At 40.5% G+C, this 14,935-nt stretch overlaps 1 protein-coding gene across 7 annotated transcripts in view; it reads right to left on the bottom strand.

Moving 5' to 3' along the window:
* Window positions 1–11,429, bottom strand: part of TBC1D31 (TBC1 domain family member 31) — a 74,920-nt gene extending 63,491 nt beyond the window's left edge. For 5 of the 7 annotated variants that reach the window (XM_058275973.2, XM_058275974.2, XM_058275977.2 and 2 more), the window contains exon 1: window positions 11,189–11,426. In XM_058275973.2, coding sequence (XP_058131956.1) covers window positions 11,189–11,265 — 77 coding nt within the window. In that variant the 5' untranslated portion in view covers window positions 11,266–11,426. Of the gene's footprint in view, window positions 1–11,188 lie in introns of all 7 variants that reach the window. The other 2 variants (XM_071208015.1, XM_071208016.1) reach the window with 1 other exon arrangement.
* Window positions 11,430–14,935: the final 3,506 nt, after the last annotated feature.

Genomic DNA, 14,935 nt, shown 5'->3' with positions numbered 1-14,935 from the left:
TTAAGTGTACATAAATTTTATTTTCAATTCTCATATATTATTATAATACTCTGGAAGGTAAGTTCCATGAGGTCAGGGACAAATATCAATTAATAATTGTATCCCAGCACCTAATCTGGGCTTAGTACACAATAGGCACTCTAATATACCTGCCAAATAAATGAAAGATTTAATAAGAATTGATTCTTTAAAAACACAGATTAATCACATTTCTACTCAAAAGGTTAAAAAGGAAATCTATTTTTCAACATAATTATATAAAATCATATGGATTAAAAGGTAAATGAGATGGAAGGAAGAGATTGCCCATCTGCAGAGAAGATTCATGAGTAGAGCACTCCATGCTGCAGAGACCAGTACCCATACTCTCAGGAGCTATTCCATGGCTTGAGTTGGAAGCTCCATTTCCCAAAAACAGGGGAGGAAGAGACGGTTGGCCACCAACTTCAGCTACCGATTAGTAAATTTGGCTGGCTAAAGTATAATCCTAGGAACAGCTAAAGTTTGAACTTGTCCAAGTTGGAGAGAGGCTGGTAGCCACCATTTTAACTCTGCCCCAAGCATGAGGAGAAGCAAGGCTAACTGAAAATCACAGTGACAGTAGAGACCAACTTCTTTCCACCCAGATCGGACTATAGCTCTACCCTAGGCTTCAACTGCACCTATAGCAGGGAGGGAGCTGGTGAGACCTGCACCAGCCTCTCTAGGCAACAGAGGGAGCTTTTGACTGGCACTGAATAGTCGGATACTCTGGCACTCCATCTCCCCACCCCAATAGTACAGGAGATGAGCTGTTTCCTCAGCTTCTCTAGGCAACTGCAGACGCTTTCAGCCCACACAAACTGGTTTGCTGAGCACCTTTGATTCCATCTTCACCCATTCATCCCCATAGGATAGGAGGGGGCTGCTGTTTCTTTACCCTCTCTGGGAAACTGCAGGCACTTTCAGCTCACACAGACTAGATACTTGGACACCTGTAGCTCCATCCCTGCCCCCAATAAGACAGGAAATGAGCTGTGTTTCCTCAGCCTTTTCAGGCAACAGCAGGCACTTTCAGCCTGCATGAACTGGACTGGTGGGTATCTGCGGAGCCACCCTCAACCTCTCATACGATAGGAGGGGGCTGTTGTTTCCTCAGCCTTCCGGGACAATAGCAGGCATATTCAACCTACAGGGACTGAACTGATGGACACCTGTGGATCCACCCCCAGTCCCAATAGGATAGGAGGGCTGGTGTTTCCTCAGCTTCTCCGGACAACAGCAGGCACTTTCAGCCTTCACAGACTGAACTGTTAGGTGCCTGTGGTTCCATCCCCACCCCTTAAAGGGCAGAAGGGACATTACTCTCTCAATCTCTCAGGGCAACTGCAGGTGCATTTGGCCCATTACTGGGCACTCTGGAGGGTCCACCTCCACTGATGGCAGGGGAGGAGGAGACCTGGTGCTACATCAGTCTACCTGGGCAACTGCAGTCATTTTGGACCCACAAGGCACAGATTGCTGCCCACACATGCAGCTCCATCCCTACCCCAGCAGGGGAAGAAGGGGCATGAAACTTCAACAGTCTTTCTGGGCAACAACAGACGGTCTTCGCCTGCATGACATGGATTATGACACTTGCCTGTCACTCTGTCCCTAACTCTGGCAGAGAAGAAAGGTGGGAGAAGCATCATCAGATCCCGGGGCAATGTGGGCAGCTTGAGCCTCCATAGCTTAGAGTAACAACTATATCCTTGGCTCCTACTATAGAACCAGCAAGGGAGAAAGGGCAAGAAAGCTCTAAACTAAAGGAGAAACTGCATGCAGAATAAACACATCTAATAAGCCAGATGCCAAGACACCAGCAAAAAATTACAGTCCGTACCAAGAAACAGAAAGATATGACCTGGTCAAAGGAAAAGTAATGAAAGGCACATTAAATGGATGGGAAGTAGATGTAACTCAGTGGTTGAGCACCTGCTTCCCACATATGAGGTCCTGGGTTCAATCCCAGTACCTCAAAAAAAAAAAAAAAAGTAAACACACAAAAAAACACTGAAGGCATATTTTAGGAGGCAGAAGAAAGGATTTGTGAGCTTGAAAACATGGCTGCAGAAAGAGAACATACAAAAGAACAGAGGAAGAAAAGAATGAAAAAGTTGAACAGGGTCTTCAGGAACTAAATGATGGCAAGAGATATGCAAACATATGTGACATGGGTGTCCAGAAGGAGAAGAGAAGGGGAAAGGACAAGAAATATATGAAGAAATTAACAGTACAAGATGTCCCAACCCTACTGAAGGATATAGATATCCATGTCCAAAAAACACAACATACTCTCATCCAAATACATCCAAAAGACCAACTCCAAGACACATACTAATTAGAGCGCCAAGTGTCAAAGACAAAGAGAGAATTATGAGGGCAGCAAGAGAAAATGATGCATAACATACAAGAGATACCCAATAAGATTAAGTGCCTATTTCTCATTAGACACCATGGAGGCAAGAAAGCAGATACTACAAGAGAATGAGGGAAACTGAGAGATTTTGTAATCAAGAGACCAGCTTTGCAGGAAATACTAAAGGGAGTGCTACAGCCTGAAAAGACAGGAGAGAGGGGCTTGGAAGAGAGTCTAAAAATGAAGATCATTATCAGTAAAAGTAATTAAAAGTGTAAAAAGAGTGATGAAAATAAAATGACAGATAAAACCCAAAGGTCAAATGAGTGAAATAAGAACTGTCTTTCAGTAATAACATTGAGTGTTAATGGATTAAACTCCCTAATCGAAAGACACAGATTGGCAGTATGGATAAGAAAATAAGAGCCATCTATATGCTACCTACAAGAGACGCACCTTAGACTCAAGGATACCAATAGATTGAAAGTGAAAAGTTGTTAAAAGATATTCCACACATGCAGTAACCAAAAAAGAAACCAGAGTAGCTAACTATACTTATATCAGGTGAAATGAACTTTAAAAGCAAAAATTGAGAAAAGGAAGGACATTATATATTAATAAAAGGGGCAATTCACCAGGAAGAAATAACACTCCTAAATGGATACGTACCAAACCAGGATGCCCCAAATTATATGAGGCTAACACTAGCAAAACTGAAGGCAGAGATAGATATCTCTACAATAATAGTTGGAGACTTCAATATACCACTCTGAGCATTGGACAGAATATCTGGGCAGAGAATCAATAAAGAAACAGAGAGATTGAATAATATAATAAATAGACGAAACCTAACAGACATATAAAGAACACTGTACCCCAAAATAGCAGGATATACATTCTTCTTAAGTGCTCATGGATCTTTCTCCAATATAGACCATATGCTGGCTCACAAAGCAGAGCTCAATAAATTCAACAAGATCAAAATTATACATGGTACTTTCTCTGATCATAATGGAATAAAGTTGGAAATCAACAAGAGGCTGAAAAAGGGAAAATTCACAAATATATGGAGATTAAACAACATACGCTTAAATAATCAGTGAGTCAAAGAAGAAATTGCAAGAGAAATCAATAAATATCTTGAGATGAATGAAAACAAGAACACAACATCTCAGACCATATAGGATGCAGAGAAAGCAGTGCTGGGAGGGAATTTTATAGTCCTCAATGCTAACATTAAAAAAGAAGAAAGAGCTAAAATCAATGACCTAACTACACAGCTGAGGGAACTAGAAAAATAGCAAAGTATTCCCAAACCAAGTAAAAGGAATGAAAAAAACAACAACAACAAAGATCAGAGCAGAAATAAATGAAACTGAGAACAGGAAAACAATAGAGAGGACTAACAAAATCAAAAGTTGGTTCTTCGAGATTAACAACATTGACATACCCTTAGCTAGACTGACAAAGGGAAAAAGAGAAAAGATGCAAAAAATAAAATAAAAAATGAAAACAGGGACATTACCACTGACTCCACAGAAATACAAGGATCATATATTAAAAAAAAGAGAGAGAGAGAGATCATATGACGATACTATGAATAACTGGATGCCAACAAGCTAGACAATGTAGATGAGAGGGGAAATTTCCTAGGAACATATGAACAACTTACACTGACCCTAGATGAACTAGAAGACTTCAACAAACCAATCACAAGTAAAGAGACTGAAACAGTCTTCAAACAACTCCCCCAAATGAAAAGCCCAGGACCAGATGGTTTCACAGGTGAGTTCTACAAAACATTCAAAGGTGATCTAATACCAATCTTACTCAAGCTCTTCCAAAAAACTAAACAAGAAGGAACGCTACCAACCTCATTCTATGAAGCCAATATAACCCTAATACCAAAGCCAGGTAAAGATATTGTCAAAAAAGAAAATTACAGACCCATTTCCCTAATGATGCAGAACTCCTCAATAAAATACTTGCTAATCGAATCCAACAACACCTTAAAAGAATTATTCATCATGATCAACTGGGTTTTATACCAGGCATACAAGGCCGATTCAACACAAGAAAATCAATCAGGGAAGTGGATTTGGCTCAGCTGATAGAGCATCTACCTACCATATGGAAGGATCAGGGTTCAAACTCAGGGCCTCCTGACATGTGTGGAGCTGGCCCATGCGTAGTGCTGATGCACACAAGGAGTGCCGTGCCACACAAGGGTGTTCCCCATGTACGGGAGCCCAACGCACAAAGTGCACTCTGCAAGGAGAGCTGCCCCACAGGAGAAAAGTGCAGCCTGCCCAGGAGTGGTGCCGCACACACGGAGGGCTGACGCAGCAAGATGACGCAACAAAGAGAGACACAGATTCCTGGTGCCACTGACAAGAATGTAAGCAGACACAGAAGAACACACAGAAAATGCACACAGAGAGCAGACAATGGGGGGAGGGAGAGAAATAAATAAAAAATAAATGAAAAAAGAGAAAATCAGTATAATATACCACATTAATAAATCAAAGAAAAAAAATCACGTGAGCCTATTAATTGATGCAAAAAAGGGATTTGACAAAAAACAGCACCCTTTCTTGATAAAAACACTACAAAAGATAGGAACTGAAAGAAAATTTCTCAACATGATAAAGGCTACTCATGAAAAACCCACAGCTAACATTGTACTCAATGGTGAAAGATTGAAAGTTTTCCTGATGAGCTCAGAAACAAGACAAGGATGCCCACTGTCACTACTGTTATTTAATATAGTGCTAGAGGTTCTAGCTAGACGAATCAAGTAAGAAAAGAAAAGGCATCTAAGTCGGAAAAGAAGTAAAACTTTCACCATTCACAGATGATATGCTCCTATAACTAGGAAGTCCCGAAAATGCTACAACAAGGCTTCCAGAGCTAAAAAACAATTTCAGTAGAGGGTCAAAATAAAAGATCAATATGCAAAAATCAGTGATGTTTCTATATACTAGTAATGAACAATCTGAGGAGGAAGTCAGAAAAAAATTCCATTTACGATTGTAACAAAAAGAATCAAATATTTAGGAATAAACTTAACCAAGGATGTAAAGCAATTGTATTCAGGAAACTACACCGCATAGCTCAGAGAAATCAAAAAAGACCTAAATAATTGGAAGAACATTCCATACTCATGGATTGGAAGACTAAATATCATTAAAATGTCAATTCCATCCAAACTGATATATAGATTCAATGCAATCCCAATAAAAAAATTCCACCAGCATTTTTTAAACAAATGGAAAATGCAAATATCAAATTTATTTGGAAGGATAAGGGGCCCCAAATAGCCAGAAACATCTTTACAAGGAAGAATGAAGTTGGAGGACTCTCACTTCTGGACTTTAAATCATATTACCTAGCTACTGTGATAAAAACAGCATGGTACTGGCATAAAGACAGACACAAAGACCAATAGAATTGATTGATGGTTCAGAAACAGACCCTCGTATCTATGGTCAAGTGATTTTTTTTTTTTAATATTTATTTTTTATTTCTCTCCCCTTCCCTGCCCACCCCCACCCCCCAGTTGTCTGCTCTCTGTGTCCATTTGCTGTGTGTTCTTCTGTATTCTTGTCAGCGCACCCAGAATCTGTGTCTCTTTTGTTGCATCATCTTGCTGCGCCAGCTCTCCGTGTGTGTAGCACCACTTCTGGGCAGGCTGCACTTTTTTTGCGCTGGGCGGCTCTCCTTATGGGGCGCACTCCTTGCGCGTGGGGCTCCCATATGCAGGGGACACCCCTGTGTGGCATGGCACTCCTTGTGTGCATCAGCGCTGCGTGTGGGCCAGCTCATCACATGGGTCAGGAGGCCCTGGGTTTGAACCCTGGACCTCCCATGTGGTAGGCGGATGCTCTATCTGTTGAGCCAAATCCACTTCCCTGGTCAAGTGATTTTTGACAAGCCTGTCAAACCCACTCAGCTGGGGCAGAACAGTTTTTTCAACAACGGGTGCTAGGAGAACTGGATATACATATCCAAAAGAAAGAAAGAGGACCTCTACCTCACACTTGATACAAAAATTAACTCAAAATGGATCAAAGACCTAAATATAAAAGCTAGAAAATGTAGAAAAACATCTTCCAGTCATGGTGGTAGGTGGTGGATTCTTAAACCTTACACCAAAAGCATGAGCGAGGAAAGAAAACATGGATAAATCGGACCTCTTCAAACTTAAACACTTTTGTGATTCAAAGGACTTCATCAATAAGGTGAATAGGTAGCTCACTCAATGGAGAAAATTATTGGAAACCATGTATCTGTTAAAGATTTGATTTCCATTCTATATAAAGAAATTATACAACTCAATAATAAAAGAGGAAACAATCCGATTTAAAAATGGGCAAAAGACTTAAATAGACATTTCTCCAAAGAGGAAATACAAATGGCCAAAAAGCACAAGAAAAAAATGTTCCATATCATTAGGTATTAGGGAAATGCAAATCAAAACAACAATGAGATATTAGCTTACACTACATAAAATGTCCATTATTAAAAAAACTGAGGGGGAAGTGGTGTGGCTCAATCAGTTGGGCTTCTGTCTACCATATGGGAGGCCCTGGGTTCGTGTTCTGGGGCTTCCTTGTGAAGACAGGCTTGCCCACACACTGTGGAGAGTCACCGACCAGGGTGCTGCAGAGTGCCACCTGGCCCGCAAGAGCCACGGAGAGCTGACTCAGCAAGGTGATGCAACAAAAAGGGAGACAAGCAAAAAGGCAGAAGAGCACTCAGAAAACAGACAGAGCAGACAGCAAACAAACTGCAAGGGGGGGAGAATAAAAAATAAACAGAAAATTGAGAGGGAGCAGATGTGGCTCAAGCAGTTGGGCACTTGCCTTCCACACAGAAGGTCTTGGATCTCGTGCCTCCTAAAGAAGATGAGCAAGACAGCAAGCTGATGCGACACACTGGCACAGTGAGCTAATGCAACAAGATGATACAACGAGATGATGCAATAAGGAGACACAATGAGAGATACAACAAGTAGGGAGTAGATGTGTGTCAAGCAATTGGGTGCCTCCCTCCCACATAGGAGGTCCCGGGTTTAGTTCCCCATGCCTCCTAAAAGAAGATTAACAGAGCACACAAAGAACAGACACAGAGAACAGACAGCAAGCACAAATGAGAGGGGAGAGAAAATAATAAATAAATCTTTTTTAAAAAGTGAAAACGGTAAGTGCTGGAGAGGATGTGGAGGAACAGAACACATTTCACTATTCGTGGAATTTTAAAATGGTGCAGCCTCTGTGGAAGAGAGTCTGACAGTTCCTCAGGAAGTTATAGAACTTCCATATGATCCAGCAATTTCGCTACTAGGAATATATCCAAAAGAACTGAAAACGTAACACAAACAGACATTTGTACACTGAGGTTCACAGCAGTGTTGTTCACAATTGCCAAAAAATGGAAACAACCGAAGTGTCCACCAAACAATGAATAAACAAAACGTGGTAAATAGTTATGATGGAACACTGTGATGCAGTAAGAAAAAATGAAATTGGGACACATATGATAACATGGCTGAATCTTGAAGACATTATGCTAAGTACAATAAGCCAGACACAAAAGGACAAATATTGCATGGTCTCATTAATATGAACTAAATACAAAGAATAAAAAACCTAGAGTATAGGTTACTAGGAGATAAGAGGAGAGATGCAAAGCACTACTGATGCTTAATATATGTAGAAGTTTTAATTAACTTGACTATCACAGTGTGGAAATGGAGAGAGTTGATAGTAACATATCATAGTGAGTAGCAGCTGGTTTATAAACGGGATTGTGGCTGAAAAGGGTAGTCTAGGAATGTAAATGTCAATAGAAAGAAAGCTATAGAATAATCTTGGGACTGAATAACACAGTGAACCCATAGGGGAATGAAAATTAACCACAACTGGTTAACAGTACAAATGCAAGAATGTCCTTCTGTGAACTAGAACAGATGTACATCACTGGTGCAGGGTGGTAGGAATGTGGAAAAGCACAAGAAAAATACAATTAACGTAACCTATGAACTATAGTTAACAGCAGTATTGGAATATTCTTGCATAAATGCCAAAGATGTACTGTGTTAATAATGGGGGACAGGGTATGAAAAAATATGCCAAATGTACGCTATGGACCATAATTAGTGGTAATAGTCTGATGACATTATTTTATAATCTGTAACAAATGCTCCACAATCCTCTAGTGTGTTGGTGAAGGGGTGTTGTATAGGAATTCTACACACGTGCATGACTGTTTGGTAAGTTCACAATTTCTGTAATAAAAATATATTTAAAAAATAAAATATTGAGTTCAGGACTCCTAAAGAAAAAAGCTAAATGAAAATTAAAATATTCTACTATTGGGTTTTAAATAGGTGATACACACAGACTACTAAAAGAAAGAGTAGGAAGAGGAAAAGAAAAACCTATACATAGAAGAAAAATGAATACTCCAAAATATTAACACCAGTTGTATTAACAGGGTAATAGGAATAAATGATATTTTCTTCTTTACACTTTTCTGTATTTTACATATATTCTTTACTTTTATAACAGCAAAGATGAACTTTATTAAGCTAACATAGTTATATTTGCCTAAAGTTACTATTTTTTGGCAGGAAGATTATGTACCATGTATCTGCCAAAAAGTATTATTTGTTTATAAAATTATCAGCATAAATTAACTATCTCCTTAGAATAATAGAGGTGTGTATATTCTGGTCATGAAGAGCAGAATAATTCCATTCTTTATTACAACAATAGTTTTTAATCATGAAAAATTTTACCTTAATTGACTTTTATTATTACTTCATTTAAGCCAGCTAAATTGAATTAAGTGGGTCATTTTCTTCATGTTTATCTAAATATTTCTTCATGTTGATCTAAACATAAGGTTATTCAGACTCATTGAGGGAAATGGCAATATTCTTACAATGCTTATTTTCATCTAGACCCCCAGGGGGGAAGACACCAAAATAAATGTACTGAAATAAGCAATAACATTAAAATACTCCCTGGAGACTATAATTAGAGCCAACAAATTTTCCCTCCAGTCCTTATTTAAACAACATTTATTAAGTGTTCTAATTACAAAATTACATGATCACTGCAGAAAATACAGAAAAACACTAGAAAACAAAGTTGATTGTAATTTACCACCTAGATTAAATCACATTTAACGTCAACATTCTGCCCTTCTGATATTTCATATAAATCACATACAAGTATTTCTTTTAGAGCTTATTTAATAAAAACATCAGATATTTACTAAGCACCAAGGTATGTGAGACACTATGCTAAAGCCTTCAAGAAGCCCTAAAGCAACCCTGTGATTATGCCCGCTCAGTCTTAGTGACTAACTCGCCCAAGGTCACAGAGCTGTAAAGGAACATTCACTTCAACTAAAATCCATCCACTCCACAGTCGGGGCTCTTTGCCCCTCTCAATACCATAAACAGTGGTTTAATGAACAAAAAGATGGCTTTGTTTTAATGGAAGAAGCCAACTTCCACTTTTGGATATTTGGGCCAAGAGCACAATTCTTCGGTTTTTTGTTGCTGTTTTTTTTTTATTCTTGCATGCCTATCCAGATATTTTATACCAGCAAGAAAGAGAGTTACTGTGGGTTGACAATGATTAGAAATAGGGGTGGTATTTGTAAACTCTAAATTTGGGAATGAAATACCTGAAGAGTTCCTACTGGGAACAGCGATTTTTATTCAATGAAGCTGATGGGGCAGCAGCACTGATATGGGACTGACAGCAACCAGAAACCAAACCAGCTGCTGGACAACCTCTAGCACCGTGCTTTGGGCAGGGCAGGCACTTGATCTTCAACTATCCAGGAGCAACCAAATCACTAGCACAAGAAACACACTGACACATAAACTCAAGAGATGCGGCAAACTCCGTGAAATTCTAGAGAAACAGAAGCAATAAGATCACTCATGGGCACAGCAATCGGAACAGAGATGGCACCCCTTTGGGGCAAAGGCTTCCCTTGAGGCCACACAGGAGAGGCTGAGACTAATCCTTTGAGGTCACACAGGAGAGGATGAGACTAAAACAGGACAAATAAATGGGAACAGAATGAAAAGAGGCGCTGGCTGTTCTAGAAGACATTCCTGCACTGTAGAATATAACCCTCTACCCATCACACACATACACGCTAATGTGTAAAATCCACAAGAACCAGAAGTTTGTTTTGTTTCACTGCAGTACTCCAGTGCATAGAGGCATACTCAGCACACAGTGGGCGCTCAATAAATAGATGATGAACGCAGGCATGCCTGAATACATGTAATGATTTAAGGGTGGATAAGCTGCGGCATTTGGGAGGGGATATAAGTGGCCTGTTTTCCGTTCCTCCTCTTGATTCTTTTTCAGCTGCAATTGTTAAATATTTACTGAGCATCTACCACGTGCCAGGGATACTACGAGGGTGCTATGAAAATCAAGGCAGGTAGTCCTGACACGCACCTGAAGCGCAAATTCTCTTACATAAGTCTGTGAACCAGCGGCCTGCTGCTCCTCGCAACCCCGGACCAGACCCCTGCCCCGAGACTGGGAAGGGTCTCGCCCCGATCGTGGCGTCTGGGGCACACCGTGACATGGGCTACCCGCCCTACCGGAGGTCACCAACCCAGAGATCCCGGACACGGTTAGACCTAGATCTCGAACCCCTAGCCGGCTCCTTGTACCTCTTCCGGAGAGCCTCTCCACAGACGCGGACCCGCCCCTCGCCCATCTCCATCCCACTCCACAATCCGCGTACTCCCTCCGCGGCCTTTACCCGTCCCGAGTGGCTGGAGTTGGCTTGCGATGCCATATTTTGCCGCTCTCCTTGTTGCCCAGGTCTGTGCTCTGCATGTCGAAGCGCACGCGCGACCCCCGCCCGCAGAACCCGCCACAGCCTCTGGGAGCCTGGGGGATAACTGTCCTGGTGCCCTCCCGGCAGGCCCCGCGCTCCTCGCCCGCGAAGTTTGAGCGCCCGCAGTGGCGGCCAGGTTCTCTGCGGACCGTACCAACCGCGCGCCGGCCGCCCATCTACAACCAATCAGAAGGTGGGTTGCCTCAAACTCCGCCCAGATATCCCCACCCTCTCCGGATGATGGAAATGACCAGTGAACGTCACCCAGACTCCGCCCCTTTCGGGAGGCCGTCCCTCGGGGCTCAAGGTCCTCTGGGAATTGTAGTTTTCTGTCGGCCGAGAGTGGGCGGGAAGACGCTGCTTGGAAGTTCTGAGCTCTGGGAGCCTAAAAGGCTCCCAACGGAAGCTATGAAAGTGATTTTCTCTTGCGGTCACTGCGTTCCGTTCTGAACTGAGTTTAGGGATTAAGGGGCTGCGTAGAGACAACTAATTGAAAAGCAAGGGGCCAAATGCGTTCAGAATTGAAGGGTTTCATTTCATAGAATCTTTTTAAAAAATCATTTAATAAATTGTTTATTTGTAAATCAATAAATAATATTATACTAAGCCTAAAAATTTAGACAATCAAGACTACATTGGTAACCTATAGACATTTAGGATGAGATTACATTTGCACATAGATTTGTTTTGTAAATAACATAATCACTGCACACATATACTCTGTACATTAAATAATCTCATTTATCCTAACTCTTCTTGGGATGTATTCTGCTTGTTCTAGTTGGAAGTATCATAAATTCCAAAGTTATTAACCTTTACTGTATTTGCGAATAACTCTGGCTTAAGTACCGATATCTCATAGAATCTTAGGGTTACAAAGAACCATATGGATGAACTAGACCTCTTGAACTTTTCATCATTGTCGTGATTATTTTCTTCAATTCCTTAATTTGATAAGAGGTTCCCAAAATATGATGTTCTGTTCACCAGTCACAGTACCTAAAAACAAAGTCATTAACCAATTGCACTGAAGTTAAAGTTCTTTTTGGTAAAAATTCATTTAGCACCTTACTATGTATAAGGCACACTTCTAAATGCTTTGCAAATATTAACTCATATAATTCATTTAATTTTCATAACAAAACTACGGCATAGGTACTACTAGTCTCCCCATCTCTCGTGCCCTCTGCATAGTTATTGGTTTCCTAAAACAACAAATTTATTCTTTCACAGTGCTGGATACCAGAAGTCAGAAATCAAGGGGTTGACAGGGTCACACTCTCTCTAGAGCAGGGGTTCTTAAACCCAAAGTGTCTGTGGAAAGATTTCAGGGGGTCCATAAGCTTGAACTGAAAATTTAAAAAACGTTATTCTTGTGAGGATGTGTTGGTGAGGATGTGATATATTTATTAAATAATACATAGTACAGTGTGGACTTAGTATGATTTTTATTTTGATGTAGTGTGTTCTGAGTGCAGTGGATAACTGCCTGCAAAAAGTTGGTAAGGATGGCAAAGATGGTTTTATGACACTGGGAAAACTTGAATTTCTAAATGTTTGCCAAAAATGGCCATTCGAACAGATGTTGAACCATGTTATGTTATCAGATATTGAAATTATGGGAAAGTTGTAAGATTTAATTTTGAATAATCCTAACATTTAATTTAAAGAGATGCCGATGTTGAGTGTCATAGAACTATCTGGGGAAGCAGATGTGGCTTAAACAACTGAGCTCCTGCCTACCACATGGGAGGTCGGATTCAGTTCCAATGCCTCCTAAAGAAGATGAGCAAGACCGAGATGATGCATGGGGTTGGCACAGTGAGCTGATACAGCAAGATGATGCAACAAGAGACACATGGAGGGAAAACATAATGAGAGACAACAAAGCAGGGAGCAGAGGTGGCTCCCTCCCACATGGGGAGCATACAGGTTTATTTCCTGGTGTCTCCTTAAAAAAAAAAGAAGACCAGCACACAACAGACACACCAAATGCAAACAATGAGGGGGTGGGGAGAAATAAATAAATTTAATTAATTTTTTTAAAAACCAACTATCTCCTGCTTCATTTTGAGAAGTGCTCTGTGGTTTTCACCTGACTGGTAAAGATGAATAAAAAAGGTTAAGAACCCCTGCTTCAAAGGCTCTAAGGGAGATTCCATTCTACGCCTATTCTTGTTTCTGGTGGTTTCCAGCTTCCTTGGCTTGTGACCACATCACTGGAATCTTCCTCCCTCCCCACATTGCTTCTCCTCTGTGTTTCTGGGTCTTCTCTTCTGTCTGCTCCAAATGTCCTTCTTCCTTTCTTGTATAAGGACACTTTTCATAAGATATAGGACTCACCTAGATAATCCAGCATGATTTTATCTCAAGATTCTCAATTTAGGAAGCAGATGTGGCTCAAGCAGTTGAGCACTTGCTTCCCACATGGGAGGTTCCAGGTTTGGTTCTGGGGATTAGGATGTGGACCTCTCTTTTGAGGGCCTCTATTCTACCCACCACAGGTAGGTACTGCTATTATCCCCATTTTGCAGATGGGGAAATTGAGTTGGTAGGAGAACAAGGATTAGAATCTTAGTCTTCCCTGTCCTGCTTGTCATGCTTTTCTATTAAAAAAAAAGTTATATGGCCATGGTATTTGAAAAGCTTAAATTCTCTAGCAGAAAAGCAATATGTTCCAAAAAATTAATCAGTACTGATGCGGATTTAAAAACTCTTTATGGAAGGGATAGCTCTGAGAGGTTAGACAATTTTTAATAACCTATTCCAAAAGATAACTGCATTCCTAATTTTTATTTATTGGATTTGAGATAGTTATAAACTATGTACATGAATTTTACTCTGTTATACAGGAAATTTAGGGTGTTAAGCTTATGCACAAAACTTGCAACATAAGTTATTTCCCACACTTCTCTCCTACACAGGTAACCAAACAACATTTTTATCGGTAATATATATATATTTGTCAAATAGAGGAGTTTACTTATTGGTATGGTACCAGGCATATAGGAAGAATTCAATACATGTTTATTGAACAATTGGGAAATTAGTTAAGCCTGAACTATTTCAGGCTCTTTATTTTTAATTAAAAGAAAAATCCTTTGTATCACAATAGGCAAATGGCCCACATTAGCCCTGTTCCTCTCTGCAGGTAGGTCATGTGTTGCTCTCATCATTCATTCATTTATTCAGGTACTGCGTCAGCTGGTCATTCAAGTCAATATTTTGAATGCCAATTATGTTTCAGATCCTGTACAAGGACATGGGGAGGGAGAGATGAAATAAAATGAGTTCCACATATATTATAGAGCTCATAGCTTAAGGTGAAATGAGGAGTACAGGGGGAAATAGATATGGACATATAATACCATGTGATCAGTGCTATAATTGAGGTATCAGAGGAATTTTGGAGATGGGAGCAACTAATGCTCTTGGGGGGTGGGTTGGGGAGATGGGAACCAGAGGAGTGACATTTGAGCTAGGCCCGGAAGGATGAGGTAGGAAAGGCTTTGTAGACAGAAGAGAGAATGTGCTTTGGAGGTTGTTATTGCAGCATGAAGTAGCCCATCCTGATACAGTAATTTTGTCCTCATTTTACAGATGAGGAAACAAAGGATGGAGTGGTTATATAACTTGTCCAAAGTCATATAGCTAGTAAGCCAAGATTGA

Source organism: Dasypus novemcinctus, chromosome 14, assembly GCF_030445035.2.
Source record: "Dasypus novemcinctus isolate mDasNov1 chromosome 14, mDasNov1.1.hap2, whole genome shotgun sequence".
In the NCBI taxonomy this organism is placed as follows: domain Eukaryota; kingdom Metazoa; phylum Chordata; class Mammalia; order Cingulata; family Dasypodidae; genus Dasypus; species Dasypus novemcinctus.
This window is presented reverse-complemented; position numbering and strand designations above follow the sequence as displayed.